Source organism: Notolepis coatsorum, assembly GCF_963971535.1.
Source record: "Notolepis coatsorum genome assembly, chromosome: 11".
Taxonomy (NCBI): Eukaryota; Metazoa; Chordata; class Actinopteri; order Aulopiformes; family Paralepididae; genus Notolepis; species Notolepis coatsorum.
In genome coordinates this window covers 44,564,616-44,589,615 of record NC_140175.1, presented here as the reverse complement: position 1 = coordinate 44,589,615, position 25,000 = coordinate 44,564,616, and the positions used below count along the sequence as shown (strand labels likewise).

The window sequence follows — 25,000 nt, the reverse complement described above, 5'->3', positions numbered from 1 at the left end:
TGGAGTGATACAGAGTGATGTACCTCTCTAGGAAGCTGGAGTGATACGGAGTGATGTACCTCTCTAGGAAGCTGGAGTGATACGGAGTGATGTACCTCTCTAGGAAGCTGGAGTGATACAGAGTGATGTACCTCTCTAGGAAGCTGGAGTGATATGGAGTGATGTACCTCTCTAGGAAGCTGGAGTGATATGGAGTGATGTACCTCTCTAGGAAGCTGGAGTGACTGGAAGAGTCTGATCCTCGGGGGCTCCACCTGTAGTCTCCATGGTCCAGGTGGGAACCATAGTCTGAAAGAGCAACATAGAGACAAAATACGTGAATTAGGTCCTGATTTACCTGGTTTTGAGCTTCGAAGCCTCCGTAGTAATTTTCAGGGAATAATCAAAGCTTCATTCTTCCTGCAATGAAGCACCAAGTTTCAATGGGAAATAAGCGAAACAATTCCTCAGATTTCCAGAAGCCACGCTGCTGTGCATTTCAGCCAAACACTTCTTCTCACAAATTCTTCTTCTTATGCTTCTTAAATATAGTAGTTAAACAAATAGTTAAATAAATATGATTATGATTATAAATTATGATGTTTGTAGTTCTGAAATTTGATAGTTTGCAACCTTTGGAGTTAATGTGTCTCTCCATGTAGCTACTCCTGACATTTGCAATGCAGTTAGCTAGCCTAATTGAATTAGTTGTAAACTGATTTTATCTTCTAAGTTATTAGAGGTTTAAAGGTTAAATTATTTCAGTGTGGAATGTATTTGTTGTACAACTTGCAAATAGTAAAATGGTTGGATGTATCCATCTGTCTTTCTGTTTGCATTTTCAGTTGCACAGTATGCTTCTTCAGTAAATATGAACAAGAAAAGTCAAGCCTTGTTGTTTATTGGAGGAAAACATATTGTGGGTTATCTGTCTAGTTCTGCTTAGTGATGCACTGCAAGGCCAGTATTACACACACACACACACACACACACACACACACACACACACACACACACACACACACACACACACACACACACACACACACACACACACACACACACACACACACACACACACACACACACACACACACACACACACACACACACACACACACACACACACACACACACACACACACACACACACAGGGGTGTAGCTCCAGATTCGGGGCCCCATGAAAGAATGTATAGGCCCCCAGTGAATGTGAGTGATTTTTTTTTGGCAATTCTTTTATTGATGAAAACGCATAATATGGTTTTTACCTATACATTCGGATCAGCAGTTCAGCACCTGCACTGTTGGTGGGTGAGCCTAGTAAAGGATGTCGCATTGCGTTCATCTTCAATGAATGGACCAATGCAATAGTCTACCAAAGCCCCCCCTCTCTCTTTATATATCTCACACACACACACACACACACACACACACACACACCTACACACACACTCTCTTAGCTGTCCATCGTGTTCGATGATGACGCTTGCTCCAGGGATGGGGAGAGGGGGGGGTGGGGAGGGGAGTTAGCGACACTGCCGCTGGTGCCACTTCTCGTGGGCGTTGAGTCCGATCCTTGAGCCGCACACCCGTCCACAGATGGCGCAAGGGAAGCCAGATACCTGGGGGATGCCAGCCGCCCGCTGGTGTCGTTGCGTGCGCCTCTCAGATCTTCGGTCTTGGTTCGTTTGGTGTATTTGGGAAACTGCAGTGGCACAAGTGACTTGCCAGGCTGATCTGTCGAGTGCCAGAGTTTCAAGCTGCGTGATGTTTGCACACTTTAGGAGGTCCCTGGTGTAGTCCTTAAAGCGTCTCTTTTGGCCTCCAGCAGCCCGCTTTGCTCCTCTCAGTTGGCCATAGAGGACTTGGCGGGGCAGGCGGTGGTCAGGCATACGTATGGTGTGCCCTATCCAACGAAGATGTTTTTTGGCCACAGCTGCGGCCATACAGATTGAGTTGGTGTTGTTGAGGATGTCTGTGTGGGGGACTCGATCTTCCCAGGTCAGGCCGAGGATCCTTTGGAGGCAACGGATGTGGAAAGCGTCCAAGTTGGTGATGTGCCGGCGGTATGGGGTCCAGGATTCTGCTCCATAGAGCAGAGTGGAGAGACATACTGCGTTGTAAACGGCAACCTTGGTGCTGATCTTCAGGTTTCGGTTTTCAAAAACCCTGCTGCGTAGGCGTCCAAAGGATGATGCCGCTTTATTGATACGTGTGTGTATCTCCGCGTCAAGGGAGCAGCATGAGGACAGAGTGGAGCCGAGGTAGGTGAAATGATCCACTGTTTTGAGTGGAACACCGTTTATGTGAAAACTGGGAGGTGTAGAGGTTCGGGAAGTGAGTTGGGACATGACTTCGGTTTTTTGTATGTTGACCTGGAGACCGAAGGACACACACACACACACACACACACACACACACACACACACACACACACACACACACACACACACACACACACACACACACACACACACACACACACACACACACACACACACACACACACACTTCAGAAACAAACATAGTATCAATGAGAGCATCAATAATACACCTGAGTGATGTCTAGTAAAAAAATAAATAAAAAATGTGGACCCCCCCCCCCCCCCCCCCAGTGCTGGGCCCTTGGAATCATCCTAAGCTACCCCCCCCCCCCCCCCCCAGCTACGCCCCTGCACACACACACACACACACACACACACACACACACACACACACACACACACACACACACACACACACACACACACACACACACACACACACACAAACACCACTGTGTCTCTCCTGTACCTCTGAAGTTGACGGGCGTGGTGCTGGCGCTGCCCTGGCACGCCGTGGCCTGGACGGGCTCGGTGGTGTGGTAGCCCGTGCGGGCGGCACGTGATATGGCTCCCCACTTGGAGATGATAGGCCCCTCGCCGAAGGGAATGATGGGGTCCTCGTCCTTCAGGCGGCGGTAAGGCTCCAGGGAGTGCAGCCAGCGCTTCCCCACCCCACCAGAAACACCTCCTCCTCCTCCTCCTCCTCCTCCATCCAGCTCCTGGATACAGGAGTCATGGAGTCTTAGGGCCCGGTTATATTGCTCTGTTTTGTCTGTCCGTCTATGTCTGTTTTAAATTATTTTACAATGAGGAGCGTCCGTCTGTGGGACAGGACTGATGATGCGTCTATCTCAGACAGATTTGTATCTGTTTTGACGGACAGACGGATACGTCACCATCCGTCAGCCAAGCTGTTGTTTCTGCGAACGCACGATGGTTAGGTCCTAATTTACAAACAGACAATAATATCTTCCAACTGTTTTATATCCCTTTTTGTGATGGATCAATGTAGCTGTGCCCTTAGTGTTCCCGTTCATAGAGTTAAAGGAAGGCTACACCACTTTAGTTTACTAGTCCATTGTAGACTCTCTACATGTGATCAATAGCGTGTCAGTAACTTGCCCTCAGTTGACTGTAAACAGGGGGTCATCATTCAATTCACCTATAAACCTATCTCTTACCTTAACCACAAATCCAGAATAAATTGTTGAAAGTCTGTCTATTGAAACTACTCTGTTGTCTGCTGATGGTCAATTGAAAGTCTAGATACAGTCTGCAGTCATTTGACACACTACTGAAAGGATGTAGATAGTCTATAACGGACTATCAAAATAAACTGTGACCCAGACATTTAATTTAGTTGAGCCTTAGGTGAAGATTCAAGAGTTTTATTCATCACATACATACCAGGGCATACAGTGAAATGCGGTTGATTTGAAGGTGGTGAACGTTGAGTGTCAGTATTATAGATTGGAAATATATATATCCAGTTTCCGGAGTCTGGATGTATAACGGCAACATGATGTCATTAATCATAGAGCGATATATTTTAAAAAGTGAAAACATTCGGGGTGATTTTGTAACGTTTGGGGTTTCTGTCCTCTCTCAGGAGTGGAAACCCTACTGCCATTCTGGAGTACTTCACCCTGTTCTCTGCAATTAGCTCTTATTGATTGTCACCTGTGATTTGTTGTCACTAATTACTACGTGGGGTTTGCTGGGTATTTTGCCTTTATAGTAATCCTTTGTTCTCCTGTCTGTTGTCGGATCTTCAACAGAAGTACTGCGAGCAGTCGGCCTCGGACAGAAGTGGGACATCTGGTCCAGTTTTGTTATTATGTTGTGTTGAACTATTTTCTCCGTCTTGTGTACGGTTTTCGCTATGCTAAATTATCTCTCAGTTGTAGCCTGGCTACAGTATGCTTTCTCGTTCCATTATCTTGCTCTAGTGTTTCTGATAATAAAATAACACATATTTTGAAAAGAGCAACACCATCTCCGCCTCCTTCTTCATTTCTACTATTGGACTCAACATTCCTACCTTGAATCATAACAGTTTTTTGATGTAGTGAATCCGGATGTGTGTACGTGCGTGCGTGTGTGTGTGTGTGCGTGCGTGTGTGAGAGAGATAGAGAAGCATTAGGCTCACCATGTGCTCTGAGCAGGAGTGAGTGTGTGTCTCTGGCTGGAAGGGGCTGAGGCAGGGCCCGGTGGTACCACAGGACCACGGAGAGTAGTGAGACAAACTGTCCTCCCCTCTGTACCTACACCCTACACACTGACCTCCACCACTCTCCACATGCTGGGAGAGAGAGAGAGAGAGAGAGAGAGAGAGACAGATGAGAGGAGATAGAGAGTGAGACATAGAAAGAAAGATTAGAATATTGAATATAAATTAAAAAAGAAACTCATTAGAAATGCATTAGACAGTGAAATATGAAAAGGTACAAACAGGAACAGCAGAGCAAGGTGTAGAATTTCACATTTCCAGCTCAGGGAGATAAAGTGATAAAGTAACATCTAGAGTCTAGACTAAACTGGCCAGAGATCACAGGAAGTGGAATTATAGGGCGCGGCTGGGTGGCGCAGCGGACATTGCGCTCATCACCAACGCAAGATACACCGGGTTTGACTCCGGCTGTCGGCGTTGCCTCCGGCTTGGGCCAGTCGTCATACTAACTCAATTGGCAGAGTTAGAGGGTGGAAGTCGATGGGTGGTAATCTGGACATTGTGGACAGCGACTCCTACAGGTCGGTTGGGGACGCCTGCACAGCAGAGACAGGAAATGGTGGGGGTAGTGTGAGCCTCCCACGCGTTACACCTCGCCAATGAGAGTCCGCGCTGGCACGTGAAAAGATGTGACAGGCTGCCTCCTCGTGTACCGGAGGGGACACGTGATGCAAGGCTTCTATCCTCCCTACAACCAGCCAGTGGGGGGCATATGCAAGCAACGTTCAAGACAGGGGAGGGAATAATTGGCACAATGGAATTGGGATGGGAGAAAAAGAGGAGAAAAAGGGGATACAAAAAAAGGAAGTGGAATTATGAAAAGTCCACCCAAAGGCAGAGGCTTTGAAGTTTAACTTGAGAAAGGAAGGGAAGTGAAACGTGGCTACTGGCACTAACACTGCCAGGGTTAGGGGTTCTATTCCCTGTGTAGCTCAATGGGTAGAGCATGGCACTAACACTGCCAGGGTTAGGGGTTCTATTCCCTGTGTAGCTCAATAGGTAGAGCATGTTAAACTCCATGTTCAACTCTTCCACCCCTGAACCTGTATATGAGGAAAGAGAAACCAACGCCTCTTTAGGAGGGATTTACACACACACACACACACACACACACACACACACACACACACACACACACACACACACACACACACACACACACACACACACACACACACACACACACACACACACACACACACACACACACACACACACACACACACACACACACACACACACACACACACACACACACACACACACACACACACACACACACACACACACACGTACCTGATCCTATTAGTGCATCTTTATATGGTAGCTGCCTCCTCAGTTGCTAAGCAACAATCGCACGCTAAAATAGCTTTGGAGCAACAGCAAGAGAAGCACAGCTTTGCGGGGGGGGGGGGGTTAAATCCCACACAAACAAAAGCTACAGTATACAGCAGCTACACCACTTCATTACTCTCTTCCTCACTGTGCCGCACTGAGTCTAATACAACTTCATTGTTCTAAGTGAGTCACAGGGCATTATACTCAGTTCCTCTGCAGAGAAATCATCTCTCCGACAAGACTAAATAAGAGAAACTTCATTACCCCCGGAGGTAAATTACACGTTGTTTGCTGTTGTCAGCAGAAGTCAATTACACATTATTTGCTGTTGTCAGCAGAACTACATGGTACTGTAATAGCTGGCAACATAACAACATATAATTGTGCTGCCCTAGTGGTTGATATTTTCACTGTGCTGTGCAATCTGCCCCTCCACCAACAGAGTACTACTTTCCCCCCCTAGAGTTTGATAGAACCTCCAAAGAGGTACTCTGACATCACAGCTTGGGGCGGGGCAGAGTGTGCAGCACGGTGAAAAGAGCAACCACTAGGGCTGCAAAATGACCATGTGTTTAGGTACTCTTTAAAGTGATAATCTGCAAGATCCTCTTGTTTTTGTTTTGGCCACATCTATTGGTGATACGTGATCATTGCTGATCATGCTTTCCATCTTGAAAATTCATGGATTTCTTTCCCACCTCTATTTTAGGTTAGGGTGGGACATGAGATCTCCTCTGGGGTAAGGTTAGGGTTAGGTTTATAAACAACTTTTTAGGTCAAAATGATGACCTATGTTCTGGCGTTGCAGCCTGGCCAGCGAGTGATGACCCAGAGGTGCTGGGTCATGAGAGTTGTACTGTACAGTACAGAGGTGCTGGGTCATGCGAGTTGTACTGTACAGTATGTGTATGGGTCAAAAACCAACATGTCCAAACTACTGAAAAGTTTTTTTTGTATCTCACTGTATGTCTCTCTCTCACTCTCTTTCTCTCTCTCTCTCTCTCTCTCTTCTCTCTCTCTCTCTCTCTCTCTCTCTCTCTCTCTCTCTCTCTCTCTCTCTCTCTCTCTCTCTCTCTCTCTCTCTCCTCTCTCTCTCTCTCTCTCTCTCTCTCTCTCTATCTGCACTTTAATGAACCATACTTACAGCTGGGCGATAATTCAATATCATAGTTTTTCCAGAATTTGATCTTAAATAATTGTGGGGATGTCATTTGAAAATTGCAGTTTAGGTTTTAAGTCACACTTTACATGACCATGAGGTGATTACATGAGCAGATATCATTATAGGTATTGAGAAGAAAACCTTATGATTATCGTGATATTGATTTATTCCATATTCTCGAGCCATACTTACAGAACTCCACCATTTCCATCTCGATAACAGCAAGGGATTCTCACACACACACACACACACACACACACACACACACACACACACACACACCACACACACACACACACACACACACACACACACACACACACACACACACACACACACACACACACACACACACACACACACACACACACACACACACACACACACACACCATCTGACACTCACTCACACACACACACTCACACACTCACACAAACAGATCCTACCTCCGTTGCGAAGTCGACAGTGAGACGGGGAGGATGGGGAGGGCCTGTTGGCGTTGTCATGGTGATGATGATGATGGTGGTGATGATGCTCCCGTCACTGCTTCCTCCTGAACAGATCCTCATAACCCAGAGGAACACGGCCATAGTCCTGATGGAGAGAGGGATGGAGGAGGGAGAGAGGGGTGGAAGAAGGAAGGATGGAGGGGTGAAGGGGAAGAGGCGGGGAGAGGGAGGGGGAAGAGAGGGAGGGGGGAAGGGGGAGAGAGGGATGTAAAGAGGGATGTAAAGTGGGAAAAGGGGATAGAGAGGTGGAAGGAAGGAGGGAGAGAGAGAGGGAAAGAGGGAGGGAGGAAGGAAGAGAGAGGTGGAAGGAGGGAGGGGTGTAGGGAGGGAGAGATGGAGTGATAAAGGGAAGTAAGAAAGCAAGTTAAGTCCGTTTTATTGTCCCAAATAGGCAATCAGCGCTGCAGCAAGTACAACACCACAGCACAAGATAAGAAACATGGCCCCAACGCACAGACGGAGCTATAAACTAATATAATACACAACAGCAGCAAACCAGACATGGCTATCACTGTATCATCATCATCATCATCATCATCATCATCATCATCATCATCATCATCATCATCATCATCATCATCATCATCACCACCATCATGACTGATACTTACACTGTAAAATAATTTATTTTATATTTTATCTGCTTTTTTTTTTACCTTGCATTGTATAGCATCATTGTATATTGTTGTCTACCAAACCAAACAAGCATCTCACGTTTTTCTGAATGTATGTACATTTTAAAAAGCTGTGCCAATAAAATGATCTGAATCTGATCTGAATCTGAATCAACACCAACATCATCAACAACACCATCATCATCAAAATCATCAACAACATCATCATCATCATCATCAACACCGTCGTCTTAGTTATCATCATCATCATCATCATCATCATCATCATCATCATCATCATCATAAAGTAACATGGCAAGAGGGAGGTATGGCAGGATAGAGAACAGAGGAGGAAGAGAAAGAGTGATAAGGTGAACAAAGGAAAGAGAGGGTGGTAGAGTGAGGTAGAGTCAGAGAGATATGGGAAGGGAAATGGGTTGGAGGACAATGGAGAAAGAGAAAGAGAGAGGAGGGGGTGTAATGGAGTAATGGAGAAAGAGAAAGAGAGAGGAGGGGGTGTAATGGAGTAATGGAGGAGGAGAAAGAGAGAGGAGGGGTGTGATGGAGTAATGGAGGAAGAGAAAGAGAGAGGATGGGGTGTGATGGAGTAATGGAGGAAGAGAAAGAGAGAGGGGGTGTGATGGAGTAATGGAGAAAGAGAAAGAGGGGAGGGGGTGTGATGGAGTAATGGAGGAGGAGAAAGAGAGAGGAGGGGTGTGATGGAGTAATGGAGGAGGAGAAAGAGAGAGGAGGGGGTGTGATGGAGTAATGGAGGAGGAGAAAGAGAGAGGAGGGGTGTGATGGAGTAATGGAGGAGGAGAAAGAGAGAGGAGGGGGTGTGATGGAGTAATGGAGGAGGAGAAAGAGAGAGGAGGGGTGTGATGGAGTAATGGAGGAGGAGAAAGAGAGAGGAGGGGGTGTGATGGAGTAATGGAGGAGGAGAAAGAGAGAGGAGGGGTGTGATGGAGTAATGGAGAAATAGAAAGAGGGGAGGGGTGTGATTGAGTACTGGAGGAAGAGAAAGAGAGATGAGGGGTGTGATGCGGACGACTCAGCCCTGCTGGTCTCTGACAAGAACAAGTTACAGCAGGTTGAAAAAACCCTCAGCTCGGAACTAGGCAAAATCTGCATATGGCTCGCCGATAACAAACTATCATTACACATGGGCAAAACAGAGTCCATTCTCTTCGGTTCAAATAACAAACTCAGCAAGACCGACGGCTTCTCAGTTACAGTGGGTGACAATATTGTCACAAGGAAAGATGAAATTACCTACCTGGGTTCCATCCTAGAGGCTAATCTTTCCTGTGACCAAATGGCATCCAATGTAATAAAAAAAAGTCAACCAACGAACTCGATTCCTGTACCGGATCTCCTCTCTGGTAAACAAGAATACCCTGAAGACTCTGGCAGGAGCACTCATTCAAGGGTACTACGACTATGCTTGCACCCCATGGTACCAAAGCACCTCAAAAGCACTAAAAACAAAATTACAAACATCTCAAAACAAACTGGTCAGACTACTGCTTGACCTTACTCCTAGAACCCACCTCACCCCTGCCCACTTTGACAACCTAGGATGGCTTAGAGTAGACGACAGAGTACAGCAACTTGCAATGGGCCTGTTCTACAAGATACACTACACGACCAAGGTACCCATGTACATGTCAAAATACTTCCCAAATGTCAGTGAATACCACGATCACAACACCAGAGGGAGCTCCACAAATCATGTTAAACCAGATTCGGCTCAAACAAGGGACTAAACATGTTTCGCAATTATGCCACATCAATGTGGAACGCCCTACCTAAAGCTGTAAAGGAATGTGAATCACTACCCACTTTCAAAAACACTCTCAAAGAACACCTACGGGAGACTGCAATTCGAAACTGGCCCCTGCAAATGTCCTAACCCAACCCCCTCCAATGTACAGTAAATGACCAAGTATGGCTTTGTCAATATTCCAATGTACAGTGTGTCCCCCCCACCCCCCCCCCCCCCCCACCCAACCACCTCCAAAGTCTTTCTCTGGTCTGCATCCCCTTAACAATTGTATGTATTGAGCTGTACTGTACTGTACCCATTCTGCAATCTGTTAATAAAGTTTTCAATCAGTCAATCAATCAATGGAGTAATGGAGGAAGTGAAAGAGAGTGAGGGGGTGTGATGGAGTACTGGAGGAAGAGAAAGAGAGACAAGGGGGTGTGATGGAGTACTGGATGGTCACATTTACCATACCATGTTCTTTTCATCTCTCATTCAACACAAAACTGTGGTGCCTTCCGTTGCTTGTTTGATGAATGTTCAAATCAGTTCAACTTTGACCTGCAAAATCACGCGGCACGCGTACCTACGCTCAACCAATGTGGGAGCGACCTAAAGGATTCCGGTGAAAGTGATTGGTGACTGAACACCGAGCAGCAGGGACGTGCACAGGACTTTAGAGGGGCAGGTGCTCAAAGGCTGAAAAGGGCACTATACCTTTTTTTGTTTTGTCCGAGCGCGCAAGCCCGGTTTTTAAGGGCCCTTTCAGGCGGGGGGCCCCCTTTTTACGCTTTTTGGGGGGTTTTGGTGATCAAATATTGAATATTGAACTATAATAATCAGTGCAGGAGCTCACTTATCCTTGAAGACACTTTTATCACTGACTTAAAAGGCCCATACATCTCCATAAATGTTCAGGGGGGAGGGAATAAGTGCTTACCCTACAGACCCCAAGAAGTGCTGTATATTCTGTATTGTTTAATATAAATGCATTTTTTATTCCAATCCCGATTTGTATTTGAGATTCCCAAATCCAATCGGACTTGACTTCTTCGTGTCCCTCAATGAGTGTAATACCAGCATTATTACCACAGCGGTTTCTATCATCATCATTATCACCACCCACGCTATGCATAAAATATATAGGTCCGCGGAGAGGCACGCTGAGGAGGCCGTGCAAACTGCAATGGAATATGGGGCATCTCTCTCTCTTTACCTAATATTTTGATTCTATCCTGACATTTTTCAGTTGGAAGAGCAGTCTATATGCGCACTTTTTTATGAGGCTCAAAAGGGCAGGTGCTCAAGCACCCCTTGGGCTCTATGTGTGCACGTGCCTGCCGAGCAGCATCATATCCGGTACCCTGCGCACCAGCATGCAAGGAAATTTGTCGTGGCCAAAAATCAGTTTGACCGCGTCATAGCAGGGGAAGGAGGAGGAGAGAAAGAGAGAGAGGAGTGAAAGACAGAAGACATATTTGGGAAGGAAGAAGGAGGAGGTGGAATATGAAGAGAGTGTGAGTTTCTATACTATGTTACAGTGGGAGGCAGAGAGGGGAGGGGTGGGGTAGCAGGTGGGTGGGAAGACAGGAGTCGACAGAACTCACATGAGGCTGGAATTAATGCAGAGATGAAGAGTGTGAGGGTTAGGATGAGGCAGAGCGGCATCTGTTATCACCAGAACTGTGAACTTCTCTGATTACAGTGAAAGGTTCCTTCAGTCTGCCTAGACTAGAGCACGACAAACAGGCACTGTTCTCATTATTAGGTTGAGTAGATATATACGCAACCCTACCAGTAGGTGGCAGCCTACCATCCATATACTGTACATTTTTAAAACAGGTATTTTTCACCTGAAACCTAGTGTTCTGTTGAAAGGGGGAAATGTGATAATGGAACACAATACTTTACCAATGTGTTCTGTCTGTGTCTTGAGAGCTCGGCCGCATCGCACGCCCAAGAAACTCCACCGGATGGCATCACCCGGAGGAGAGACGATCTCTAGTTAACTGCAGACACTATTTCCTCAGTTATTTTCGACTGTAGTAGGAGGACCAACTCAGGGAGAGTTGAGGAACTAGTTGAGGAAATAATGTCTGCAGTCTAATGTGAGCCGTATGCATGCCCGCCTCTCTTGGCTTAACGTTGAAAATAGATTGTCTTTTAATATACTTGTGCTGTTCAAGTTGGTCATGAGCAGTAAGACTCCTGTTTTTATACATAATCAGATTGTTTTTAGTAATACTGTGCACAAGCATTACACTAGAGGTTCCAGTAGTGGGCAGCTTGAATTGCCAGGTCCTAGAACCAGCGCTCTGGGAGATCTTTTATTTTCAGAGCATTAACTCTGTGGAATGGCCTGCCTCTGAACCTCTGCTGCATTTACAGTAGATTCACTTTTAAAAAGAATCTTAAATTGTTTTTAAATTGTTTTTAACACTGTAAAGTAATTTTTTGTTTTTGTTTTACACTAATGTAATTTTAGCTATATTAATTGTTACAGTAGGTTCATTATGCATTGTGTGTACTGACTTTTAATAATTTTGTTTTTTGCAATAGTGATTTTTTTGTGTGTTTTTTTGTGTGTGTGGACCCCAGGAAGACTAGCTGGTTGCTATCGCACCAGCTAATGGGGATCCCTAATAAAATCAAATCAAATCAAGTTCATTAAAGGTCTGCTGTCCTCTGGGTGTATCTCTGGGGGGTGACTCTCAAGACACCGAACATGTTGGATAGGTTTTATATCCAATTATCAAATGTCCATCCTCCTCACTACAGAACGATAGGGTTCAGGTTCAAAATCAAATCCTTTAATAGTTAATGTTGGTCTCAGAGAAAAGATAAGCATGCTGGGTAGTATGAATTTCTTCAACCAATCACAATCATCTGGGGTGGTGCTCAACTCGGGGGACGGGAGACAGTAAAATAGTGTGGAAGGGGAGGAAAATGCAGAGTCAGAGAGGGTCGATGGTAGGCCTACACCCCTTAAACATCCAGTAGGTCAAACTAGTTCAGTATACAATATTCAGTAAGTACTATCCACACTAACCAGGCTGTAAATACCTATCGCTCTGACAGCTTGCTCCGGTCTGCCTCGGCTGTGGGACAGGGATAGCAACAATGATTTTCCATATAGGAGTCGGAAGATGACTCATCCGGTCAAAGAAAAACAGGTCAAACTTCCAGGCTGCAGAAGTGGGCCTTACCTTACTTCACCTCACGCAAACAGCTGTTACCATAGCAACCAATCGGGTACAGTGCATGCTTGAATTAAATTGCTTTTCTCAGACTATTTATTGCAAAAATATTAATTTGGCTCAAAATGCTTGTAGAGAATCTGGCCCAGTCTTGCTTCAGACGTTGTTAACAGGAGATACCGGTGAATGCAGGCCTTATCTTGCACATTTCTGTCAATGCCAGGCAGTACACCGACAGCACCCTTGGGTCTGAATTTCACTCTACCCACCATGCATCACAATGATGTTGCAATGTCAGGAGGTAGGAACACAGCCCTATGCAGAGCTGTCTCCACGCCTGTACATCACAGCCTGCTCAACACCTCTGCCCAAGAGAGCAAATGTTTGTACCAAAAAGGGACATACGCAACCAAATTATACAGAGTATCCCTAATAAAATTAAGCTTGTTTGAACATGTATGAGTTATGCAGTGATGTAATTGTCAGAAAAGTAAACAGACTATAGTTCTATGTCTTTTCTGCGTGAGGAAACATACCTTTATGGCTGCCTTCATTGTCGTTTCCACAGACACAGTGAATAAACAAGGCTGCACAGACGCCACTCAATTTAATATTTAACTTTTAAATATGGGGGGAATAATAATATAATATTACTTATTCAATATGTTACAGGTGTATTCCATCAAAGATGATGACTATCTATGGCAATAATAAGCCATGGTTTAATAAAGAGGTTAAAAGTCTCTGGGTTAAGAAGAATCAGGCTTTCAAAAGTGGAGATGCAGATCTCTATAAAATTGCCAGGTATGAATTTGAACGAAGTGTGAAAACAGCTAAGGCTAAGTACAGAGATAGTCTTGAGGACAAATTGAAAGCTGGGGACGCAAAAGGGGTTTGGCAGGGTCTACATATGATTACTGGGTACAAGAATAAATAGTCAGCTCAGAATGTGGACCCCTACTCCCTGACAAGCTTAATGAATTTTATTGCAGATTTGATGTGCACTCAGGTGATCAACCTAGGGTAGCTGATAGAATGGGTCCTGTAACCCCCCCCCCCCCCCCTTTGTAGTCGAGGAACACCAAGTCAGAGCCTTACTCCGCAAACAAATTGTTAGGAAGGCCGCAGGGCCAGACAATGTGTCTACTTTTACCCTGAAAAATAGTGCTGACCAACTTGCTACTGTTTTTACAGATCTTTTTAATTGGTCTCTCAGCACACTTAAAGTCCCGGCATGCTATAAATCTGCCATAGTCATACCTGTGCCCAAGAAATCTAGCACTGCTTGTCTGAATGATACAGGCCCGTCGCTCTGACCTCTGTCATTATGCAGGTGTTCGAGCGGCTTGTCTGTGATCATTTATCTAGTATTGTTAAATTAGACATGTATCAGTTTGCTTATGTAGGGGATGCTGTATCTATGTGTTTACACACCATCCTGCAGCACCTGGAGGCCTCTGCCACTTATGTAAGAATTTTGTTTATTGATTTTAGTTCAGCGTTTAACACGATTGTGCCTTTTAAACTATTTGAAAAACTTAAATTGCTCGGAATTGATGAGTCTCTGTGCTATTTTATTCTAGATTTTCTCTCAGACAGAGAACAAGTGGTTAAAGTAGGTAATTTGTTCTCTAGATCCAGGACCTTGAACACCGGGGCCCCCCAGGGCTGTGTTCTCTCTCCTCTGCTCTACTGTCTATACACTAATGACTGTGCCTCCCACTCTGATTCTGTCCGATTTTTTAAATATGCGGATGACACAACAGTAGAACGGGGATGAATCGGCCTATAGAGCTGAAGTCGATAGCTTTGCTGTATGGTGCAAGGAGAACGACCTGCTTTTAAACATCTCTAAGACAAAGGAAATTATAGTTGACTTCCGGCGTGGGGAGGCAGTCCACCCTCCTCTGTACATAAACGGCCAGCAGGTGGAGAGGGTAGACAGTTTTAAATTCCTCGGCATCACCATATGTGATAATTTAAAATGGGAAGTTAACACCAGCCTCATAATTAGCAAAGCCCACCAGAGGCTCCACTCCCTGCGCCAGCTTAAAAAGTTTGGTGTGTCCAGGGAGGCGATGCTTAGTTTTTATAGAGCCACTGTGGAGAGTGTCCTTACCTTCTCAATGACTGTGTGGTACGGAAACACCACCGTCCATGATAGGGGACATTTAGAACGAACTGTACGCACAGCGTAAAAATCATCGGCTGTGAGCTCCCCTCTGTGGCCTCCATTTATGCCACACAAATCCGGCGGAAAGGGGAAAAGGTGATCAGGGACCCTTCTCACCCTGCTTACGACCTCTTTAACCCCCTTCCCTCTGGCAGAAGACTCCAAAGTCTCAGGTGCAGGACATCCCGTTTTAAAAACAGTACATATCCAGAGGCTGTCCGTCACCTGAACTCAAGTACAAATGTACAGGCACTTTGCACAACAAGGGCTAGCACCAGCCAACATGCACTTTAAGACAATATGCACTTTAAAAACGGGAACACTGAGCAATTTATTTTAGGTACTGTAGCACTTTTTCTTTTTATTGTTTGTGTAAAACTTTTTATTGTGGGGATTGTATTCTTGCGTTTTTATAATGTATGTTTTTAACATTGTCTGTACTGTATGTGGCACCAAGACAAATCCCAATCAACAGTGTTGAAATGGCAATAAAGTTTCTATCTATCTATCTATCTATCTATCTATCTATCTATCTATCTATCTATCTATCTATCTATCTATCTATCTATCTATCTATCTATCTATCTATCTATCTATCATCTATCTATCTATCTATCTATCTATCCATCCATCCATCCATCCATCCATCCATCCATCCATCCATCCATCCATCCATCCATCCATCCATCCATCCATCCATCCATCCATCTATCCATCTATCCATCTATCCTCTATCTATCTATCTATCTATCTATCTATCTATCTATCTATCTATCTATCTATCTATCTATCTATCTATCTATCTATCTATCTATCTATCTATCTGTTAAGGGGAAATAATATGAGTATAGATAGCACCGGTTAGTTTCCTTCCTGTTTGGGCAGAGATGTTTGACAGTGGAACGTCATCCAACTCTGCGTAGGAAACGGGACCACAGAATCGGATTCTGATTGATTTGACTTCAAGAGGCTTTAAAATGGTTCCTTCGCTCTATGAAGCCATCAAACCCAGACGAGTGATTGCTCTAAACAAATGTCTTGTGGAGGGGAGGTTAGCTAGCCAAAATTAATGGGGGGTTATTTTTAGCCACTGCATGAGCTGAATGGTAGGTTTTACAGCCTCCACAACTGATCTATTTTCAGTTAGACCGTGTAGCATTTACCCCCCTCTCATGAGACAGCAATATGCCTACTGTTTACATCACAATGTCATTCTGAAATAGGGCACTTGATCCATCTTGTTCCAGGTCTGGTGCGTTTATTTCTCTTACCCTGTGCAGGCCTGCGCGGTGCTCTCCCCTGGAGCAGTAGTTGCTGTCCAGAGAGTTGAACCTCTCCCTGAGCGGAGGCTGGTAGACAGAGGAATGAAGCACCTCCGGAGGCAGGGAGTTACTCCTGGCGTCTTCTCTGTGGTACAGCTGGAATCACAACAACCACAATCACCTTCCTGTTCACAACCACTTCATGTAATCAATTGAGAAGTCAAACTTCCCCGACAGTATTTCTGTAATTTATTTGTCTTTTATTTAGGATTTAGTGTTCTGTTTGGTAGTGTCTTGTAAGCCCATGTGAGCTGGGGCCCTTAGCGCATGACACTGAAATAGAAAAAATATAATATAAATATAATGTATAATAAGTATAATTACATTCTCATTCACAATCAAAATCATAGTTGCCATCATAATCATGGTTATATTCATAAATATAGGGATTTAAGTTTCACTGATCCACTTGTAAATGACGACCACTTATCAGGCTATAGCAAAAAATAAATAAAAAAAACATAAATGATATACAATTATACATATTCTTCTAAAAAAGTATAAATATGAATATCATCTATATCATGGCAACCTGAGCCAACAAGACTCGACAAAATAGTCCCTAACAACAACAGCAAAAGCAACAATAATAACAACAATAATAATAGTAATAATAATAATTATTATTATTATAATAATACAATAATCAAATTAACAATGATATCATCCTCCTCCTCCTCCTCCTCCTCCTCCTCCTCCTCCTCCTCCTCCTCCTCCTCATCATCATCATCATTACAGGTTATAGAGGTTATCTCACCTGGGGCCTCCACACTCTCCTGCTGTCATACAGGGGGGCATACACACCGTGGGCTGGGGGCAGGGGCCCGTACGGAGGTTGGCCCGGGTGAGGGTGGTAGGGGGGAGGCCCCAACCGGTCCCTGGGTGGTGGAGGGTAGGGGGAGGAAGAGGAGGAAGAAGAGTGTGGCCCCTGAGGGTCAGGGGGATAGGAGGGAGGTGGGGGGGCCATGGAGGGAGGCAGAGAGGATTCTGGGACATTGGAGGAACGGAGAAACCGAGCCATGCAGGGTTTATGGGGATGAAGACTGGATGGGTAGTAAGAACCTGGGGTAGAGAAGAGGAGAGAGGAGAGAGAAGATGAGATGATGAGAGCAGAAGAGGGGAGATGGGGAACAAGAGAGGAGAAGAGAGGAGAGGAGATGAGAAGAGGAGAGGAACACAACACAACACAACATACGACAGTTAAAAAACTGATTACAATTTGAATTGATCTGAAATAGTCCAGATGTATTAATGTGTCTTTGCACTATAACACATAACAGTATATGATTCATAAAAAGAACTCACTGCCTGGCTGATAAGGGGGCGTGTCATACGCTGTGCGGGGCTCCTGGTAGTAGAGCTCTGATGCCTGAGATGGGTGTGACCCTCTCAGCAGGAATTGACCATGTTTGGGCATCACAGCGCCACAGTCACCCCGCCCACTTATTGCCAAAGGAGACAAAGCAGAGGACTGGCTGACTGGAGTCCTGGGAGGAGAGAGAGACTTCCTGATGGATGGAGAGAGAAAAAGAAAGAGATGGAGAGAGAGAGAGAGAGAGAGAGAGAGAGAGAGAGAGAGAGAGAGAGAGAGAGAGAGAGAGAGAGAGAGAGAGAGAGAGAGAGAGAGAGAGAGAGAGAGAGAGAGAGAGAGAGAGAGAGAGAGAGAGAGATTGTTTGAATATCATATAGACAACCTTGCCAGTAATTTTTTCCAAAAAAATTATAATCCTGTACAGGGGAAGGGTGACTGATGAAGCAATGAAGCGAACGCTGTCACACAGTCTGAACCAACCAACCAACAAACCAAAACACATAGCGCTGCTGCAGTCACGGAGGTGCTAGCACAGTCAAAGCTGTTGCCTAGCAATGCACCCAACATTCCGCTGAGACCACCTATAGACCGTTTCTAACTTCACAATGTAAACATTCAAATTGGGCCCAAGTTTACTTCCTGTTGCAGTTTGCTATTATCAATAACTGACAGGAGATATAAACGTGGGCCCAGGCTGTTCCCCTAACGGAATTCTACTGAATAGGTCTGTAGGAGTGGAATATAGTAAAAGAATATGAACTGAATCTTACTGTTCCACAGACCCAGAGGTGCTTCTAGAAGGTCCAGAAAGCCCGTTGGACCCAGTAGCTCCATTGGATCCGTTCGGTACGGCTCTCTTCATCTCCTCCATCAGGTCGGAGCCTCTGGAAATGAGTTGAGCGTGGGGCAGGACTGGGACCCCCTCCGTGGGAGTGGTCCCTCCTTTCTCCCCTCCCATCCCCTTCAGACTCTGACACAGTCCCAGAGAGATATCTGGGATGGTTCCATCGATGCTCAGGGTTTTTCCCATAATCCCCTGGGACAACGGGAAGGGACGACCCACACTAGTGATCTTCTTATTCCTTAGTCTGAATCTGTAGAGAGAAGAGAGGGGGAAGAGAGGAGAGGAAAGGAGGGGAGAGAACGAGAGAAAAGGACAGGGGAGCAGAGAGGAGGAGAGGATGAGGGGAGGGGAGCGGAGAGGATGAGAGGATGAGGGGAGGGGAGCGGAGAGAATGAGAGGAGAGGAGGGGAGGATGTGGGGAGAGGAGAGGAGAAGAGAGTAGATGATGAGAGGAGGGGAGGGAGACATTTAGCAGTTGTACCTGGTTAAGTGCTCATAACAAAACCCGCCTGTGTGTGTGTGTGTGTGAGAGAGAGAGAGAGAGAGAGAGAGAGAGAGAGAGAGAGAGAGAGAGAGAGAGAGAGAAGAGAGAGAGAGAGAGAGAGAGAGAGCGGAAGAGAGACAGACAGACAGACAGACAGACAGACAGACAGACAGACAGACAGACAGACAGACAGACAGACAGACAGACAGACAGACAGACAGACAGACAGACTGACTGACTGACTGACTGACAGAGCTTACTTCTCCAGCTCATCCTGTGTGTGTGCGAAGGTGCAGTTGGTTCCTCTAGGGCAGCCCCCCTGTTGACGGAGGTCTCGACACAATACTGGTCTTATACTTACTGTTGGCCTGGGGCTGAGGACAGATGGACAATGAAGAGGGTTAATTAAACAATAAAACAAGAGAGAATGTATGGTGGTCAGTTACCTCATGGCCTTTGATTTGTTCACAGAAATCCTCTTATGAGGCTTATGCCTTTAAAATATCCAGGAATTGTAAAATAGTGGTAGCGTCTGTTGTCTGTTTCCACCTGTGCAAAGGAGCCCACGCTGGGCAAGGTGTTGCTACGTAGATAACTAACGCTATAGTCGCGAACCTGTCAACACCTGCCCAAAATGGATGGCTACCAACAATAATAACATGTTTAGCTAGTATCAGAATGCCACATCATATCAAATGATAACAGCATATGAATCCCATTCAATATGTTGTCATTTTAATTATTTTTAAACCAGTTATCTTTCTCTATCACCCTGTCTCTGTCTCTGTCTCTGTCTGTCTGTCTGTCTGTCTGTCTCTGTCTGTCTGTCTGTCTGTCTGTCTGTCTGTCTGTCTGTCTGTCTGTCTGTCTGTCTGTCCTGTCTGTCTGTCTGTCTGTCTGTCTGTCTGTCATGTCTGTCTGTCTGTCTGTCTGTCTGTCTGTCTGTCTGTCTGTCTGTCTGTCTGTCTGTCTCTCTCTCTCTCTCTCTCTCTCATCTCTCTCATCTCTCTCTCTCTCTCTCTCTATCTCTCATTGTCTTCTTCTCTCTCCCTTATCCTCTCTTTTCCGCTTCTTCCCATTCTCACTCTTCCTCTCTCTTCCTCATTTAATTTTCTACCTCTCTCTTCCAGCATATATCATATTATAACATAACTTGACAATGTTATTAACAAGTAAACATGTTTTATTCATTCAAGAACCTTTGCAATTACAGTAATCGCATCACCCTTTTTTGACCCCAAACCTCCTCCCATAGCTTTGACATCAAGCCAGGTGGATCACATTCCTGATCACTCTGATATGCAAACCAGGATAATAATATGTGACCAGACATCCCTTGAATGTCTTATTTCATTATACACAGTTTCCAAACAGATTTTTGGATTAAAACAAGTGGTATAAACGATGCAGTGATGAACAGTCTTTCCCATTGGAACAACAAGCACTAAGTAACGTTACACAGGTTGAGCTACACTATGCTTGCTGATTATGCTTGGTAGCAGTATGTTACCAGAGATTGCCCGAAGGGGCTGCCTGCTAACAAATATATTGTTACATATCAAAGGAATTTGACCAGCAAGTACTTATGATTACTTTCCCTTACCATTTATTTATGACTGCAGCCCCTACAGATGCATCTTTCTACAAATTTCTTAATATGCGTTAACGCAATTAATGCAAGCAAAATGATGCGATTGATGGATGACATACATATCATACATCATAATATATGTTGGTGTATCATGTCATACATATCATAACATACCATACATAATATATCATATATAGTGTTGGGAAAGTTCACTTTCTACATGAAATAGTTCAGTTCACAAGTTCACACATTTTTAAATGAACTAGTTCAGTTCATAGTTCATAATTCAAAATTGTTAACTAAAGTTCATGGTTTCAAAAATGAACTAGTTATAGTTTATTAGTTATTTTTTCAATACGTTGCCTGCGAGCTATTATACAATTGTAAGCGTTGTCTGTTACTGTAAGTTGTGGATTTGTAATTCTTTGTTAACATCTGACAATAATTTTGCCAATACATCATGTGTATGTGCCTGCTTTAATCGCCGGCTCCAACGTTGTTGTGATGATGTATTTTGTTAGTGCGACAGCCAGGGGTGACAGGTGCGTAGTCTGCCTACGCGTGACAGTGCAGGCTCGCTGTTGCCAGATTGAGAGGTTTTCCGCATCATATTAAGGCCTGTTTACAGTGGGTTTTAGCTGGGTTTTCGCCTGGAAGGCTTTTAGAAATCTGGCACACTTTTGAACGAAGTTATACTGTGATAGAGCGCAGAGAATGAACGCGTTCACAATTACGTTCATCTAGCGGAAATAAGATAAGATAAGATGATCCTTTATTGATCCCCTTGGGAAATCTTAAAGTATAGATACAAATAGAATAGAATATAAAAAAAAACAGTGGTTCTGTTCTCAATGTGGGGTCTGGGGAACCCCAGGGGTCCTTGAGGCGGTTCTAGTGGGTCCCCGGACAGATATAGTTAAAATTTCACTATTTCATTCCGAGAAAGAGAAAGTCCCATCGACGGGGTCCAAACCCGGCTGACCTGCGGCGTGTCGTGACTCTTCTTGCTGAAGTTCTGGATGAACTCCACCAGGCCGTGGACCACCACCTTCACGGCGAGCATCACACTCTCCAACTCTTTCCCACGACGGTGCCGGGGCGTCTGCATACACAGAGACAACAGCAATGTCCTCTGGCAACTTCTGGTGAACTGTCCCAACTGTCTGTGTCTGTCCTGTATTAGTAATACAGTGTAATCCTCCCAACTCTGTGTCTGTCCTGTATTAGTAATACAGGGTTAATCCTCCCAACCCTGTGTCTGTCACTGTATTAGTAATACAGGGGTTAATCCTCCCAACTCTGTGTCTGTCCCGTATTAGTAATACAAGGGTTAATCCTCCCCAACTGTCTGTGTCTGTCCTGTATTAGTAATACAGGGTTAATCCTCCCCAACTGTCTGTGTCTGTCCTGTATTAGTAATATAGGGTTAATCCTCCCAACTGTCTGTGTCTGTCCTGTATTAGTAATACAGGGTTAATCATCCCAACTGTCTGTGTCTGTCCTGTATTAGTAATACAGGGTTAATCCTCCCAACTGTCTGTGTCTGTCCTGTATTAGTAATATAGGTTTAATCCTCCCAACTGTCTGTGTCTGTCCTGTATTAGTAATACAGGGTTAATCCTCCCAACTGTCTGTGTCTGTCCTGTATTAGTAATACAGGGTTAATCCTCCCCAACTGTCTGTGTCTGTCCTGTATTAGTAATACAGGGTTAATCCTCCCAACTGTCTGTGTCTGTCCTGTATTAGTAATATAGGGTTAATCCTCCCAACTGTCTGTGTCTGTCCTGTATTAGTAATACAGGGTTAATCATCCCAACTGTCTGTGTCTGTCCTGTATTAGTAATACAGGGTTAATCATCCCCAACTGTCTGTGTCTGGGGTCCTGTATTAGTAATACAGGGGTTAATCATCCCAACTGTCTGTGTCTGTCCTGTATTAGTAATACAGGGTTAATCCTCCCAACTGTCTGTGTCTGTCCTGTATTAGTAATACAGGGTTAATCATCCTAGGGCGCGCTACGTGGCGTAGTGGGCAAGGCGCTCGCCACGAATGCGGAGACGCTGGGATCGCCTGTTCGATCCCAGCGCTCCACATTGCTTTCAGATTTAGGCTGGTCGTTCATACTAATACACATTGGCCGTATTAGGGGGGTGGGAAACTGATGGGTGGGGATCGGGCGTTGTGGACAGCGACTCCTACAGGTCGGTTGCGTGGCTGCCCTGCGCAGTAGAATCAGGAAGTGTCGGGGGCAGCTGTGAGCCTCCACGCGTTACTCCTCGCCACTGAGAGATCGAGCTGCGCAGGTGAAAAGATGCGACTGCTGTTACCTCAAGTACCGGAGGGGACTTGTGCTTATGTATGACTTAGTCCACATTGCAAGCCGGCTTGTGGAGGCAAGAAACAGCGTTTGTGACAGGGGAGGGTTGAATTGGATGATATGAAATTGGGATGGGAGAAAATATAGAAAATGGAGAAAAAGTGGATAAAAAAAAAAAATACAGGGTTAATCATCCCAACTGTCTGTGTCTGTCCCTGTATTAGTAATACAGGGGTTATGTCCTGTATTAGTAATACAGGGTTATTGTCCCAACCCTGTCTGTCCTGTATTAGGTAATACAGGGTTTATTGTCCCAACCCTGTCTGTCCTGTATTAGTAATACAGGGTTTATTGTCCCAACCCTGTCTGTCCTGTATTAGTAATACAGGGTTTATTGTCCAACCCCTGTCTGTCCTGTATTAGTAATACAGGGTTTATTGTCCCAACCCTGTCTGTCCTGTATTAGTAATACAGGGTTTATTGTCCCAACCCTGTCTGTCCTGTATTAGTAATACAGGGTTTCCCCAAACACCTCCGTTTTATAGGGAGTGTAGTGGTTACGTCATTGTTGTTTCCAGCCGAAGCCACCTCGCTTGAAATTGCAATGTATTTCCAATGGACACATTTCTAAATCGTCTCGTTTAAAACAAATAAAGCATGAACATTGGCATGGTGTACCTTTCTGTGTGTATTCATCCGCAATCTATAGGCTCAACATGAAGCAATTCGCAATTAATTGTAAAATAATTACGTATCATTTTATTTCAACCAAAAATGCTTAAACAATAATGTTAGTGATAGAAGGGAACTCATTTTGTGCAAAAGTGGAAAGCTTGCCCAATGTTCATGAGGCAGAATTATTACAATAGCCGATAATACATCTTCCCAATGATAAATCCCTATACGGGTGGACCGCGTGGGAAACTAAAGTGACGTCAGACTACACCTGGACTGTGGTCTACGTGTACCCAGTGTACGGTCTTCTTTGTATGGTCTCTGTTTAGAGTGTGTACCGCCGGGCACTGCAGTTTTCATTGGCAGCAGATGTGTGTGTGCTCCATAACGGTCATTGCTAACTAAGTGGTGATTCTAATGCCAGCTGATGCTTTGAATGTTTGGCATCTTACCATGGTGCTGTTATGGATGGCACTGGGGGCATAATGCAGCCAACACTTAGGTCTCAGTCACATCTAATCAGACAATGCAAGAAAGAAACGTTTCCAGGGGCTGTCCAAAAAAATCCAAGCGGCGTTCCGCGAAAAAGTTTAACGCAATCGATCATCCCTCATCCACACCAATGCTAGTATGCATTGCTGGCATTGTCGGATTAGATGAGAATGGAGCCCTTAGTTATACAGAAGGGACAGAAACATGGTGTCCACATTACAACCTGGTCAAGTTCTAGGGGTCTGTGTGTATTTAGGTGGGGTCTATATTGTGCCTAGGGCTGTGGTTTAATGGCTATAGTGCACTTCCTGCTGTACCACCTAGATTCAAGGTAGATGCTAGATCACACAGGGTCATCAGCATTGTATTCGGGGGTCATCAGTTTTTGGCCCAAGCTGCAAAGCCACAAGTCGTCATCATTTTCAGTCATTATAAAGCCTATCCGTAACCATAAACCCGAACCTTAACTACTCCCACTACCTACGAATTAAAAATAAATGTAAAGATGTTCATGGCTGTGGAATCTACCTAGAATTATATGACGAGAATGGACACAGCCGCCGACGTTCTCACAGAAGTTCTGTACTGGGAGATATAACACTACTGCGATTGGTCTCCCAGTGTAAAAGGGGAAGCCATTTTCAAAACTGTTTCTTTGACGACACAAACT

At 44.9% G+C, this 25,000-nt stretch overlaps 1 protein-coding gene across 1 annotated transcript in view; it reads right to left on the bottom strand.

The window, feature by feature from the left end:
• The window catches only part of rc3h2 (ring finger and CCCH-type domains 2), a gene marked incomplete at both ends in the record, with an annotated part of 43,703 nt that overhangs the window by 4,214 nt on the left and 14,489 nt on the right, over window positions 1-25,000 (bottom strand). The window contains 14 exon segments of the mRNA XM_084324919.1: window positions 204-288; window positions 2,774-3,023; window positions 4,455-4,607; window positions 7,482-7,506; window positions 7,508-7,575; window positions 7,579-7,629; window positions 16,565-16,711; window positions 17,373-17,677; window positions 17,921-18,123; window positions 18,698-19,021; window positions 19,516-19,598; window positions 19,600-19,629; window positions 21,829-21,924; window positions 21,926-21,948. Coding sequence (XP_084181045.1) covers window positions 204-288; window positions 2,774-3,023; window positions 4,455-4,607; window positions 7,482-7,506; window positions 7,508-7,575; window positions 7,579-7,629; window positions 16,565-16,711; window positions 17,373-17,677; window positions 17,921-18,123; window positions 18,698-19,021; window positions 19,516-19,598; window positions 19,600-19,629; window positions 21,829-21,924; window positions 21,926-21,948 — 1,843 coding nt within the window.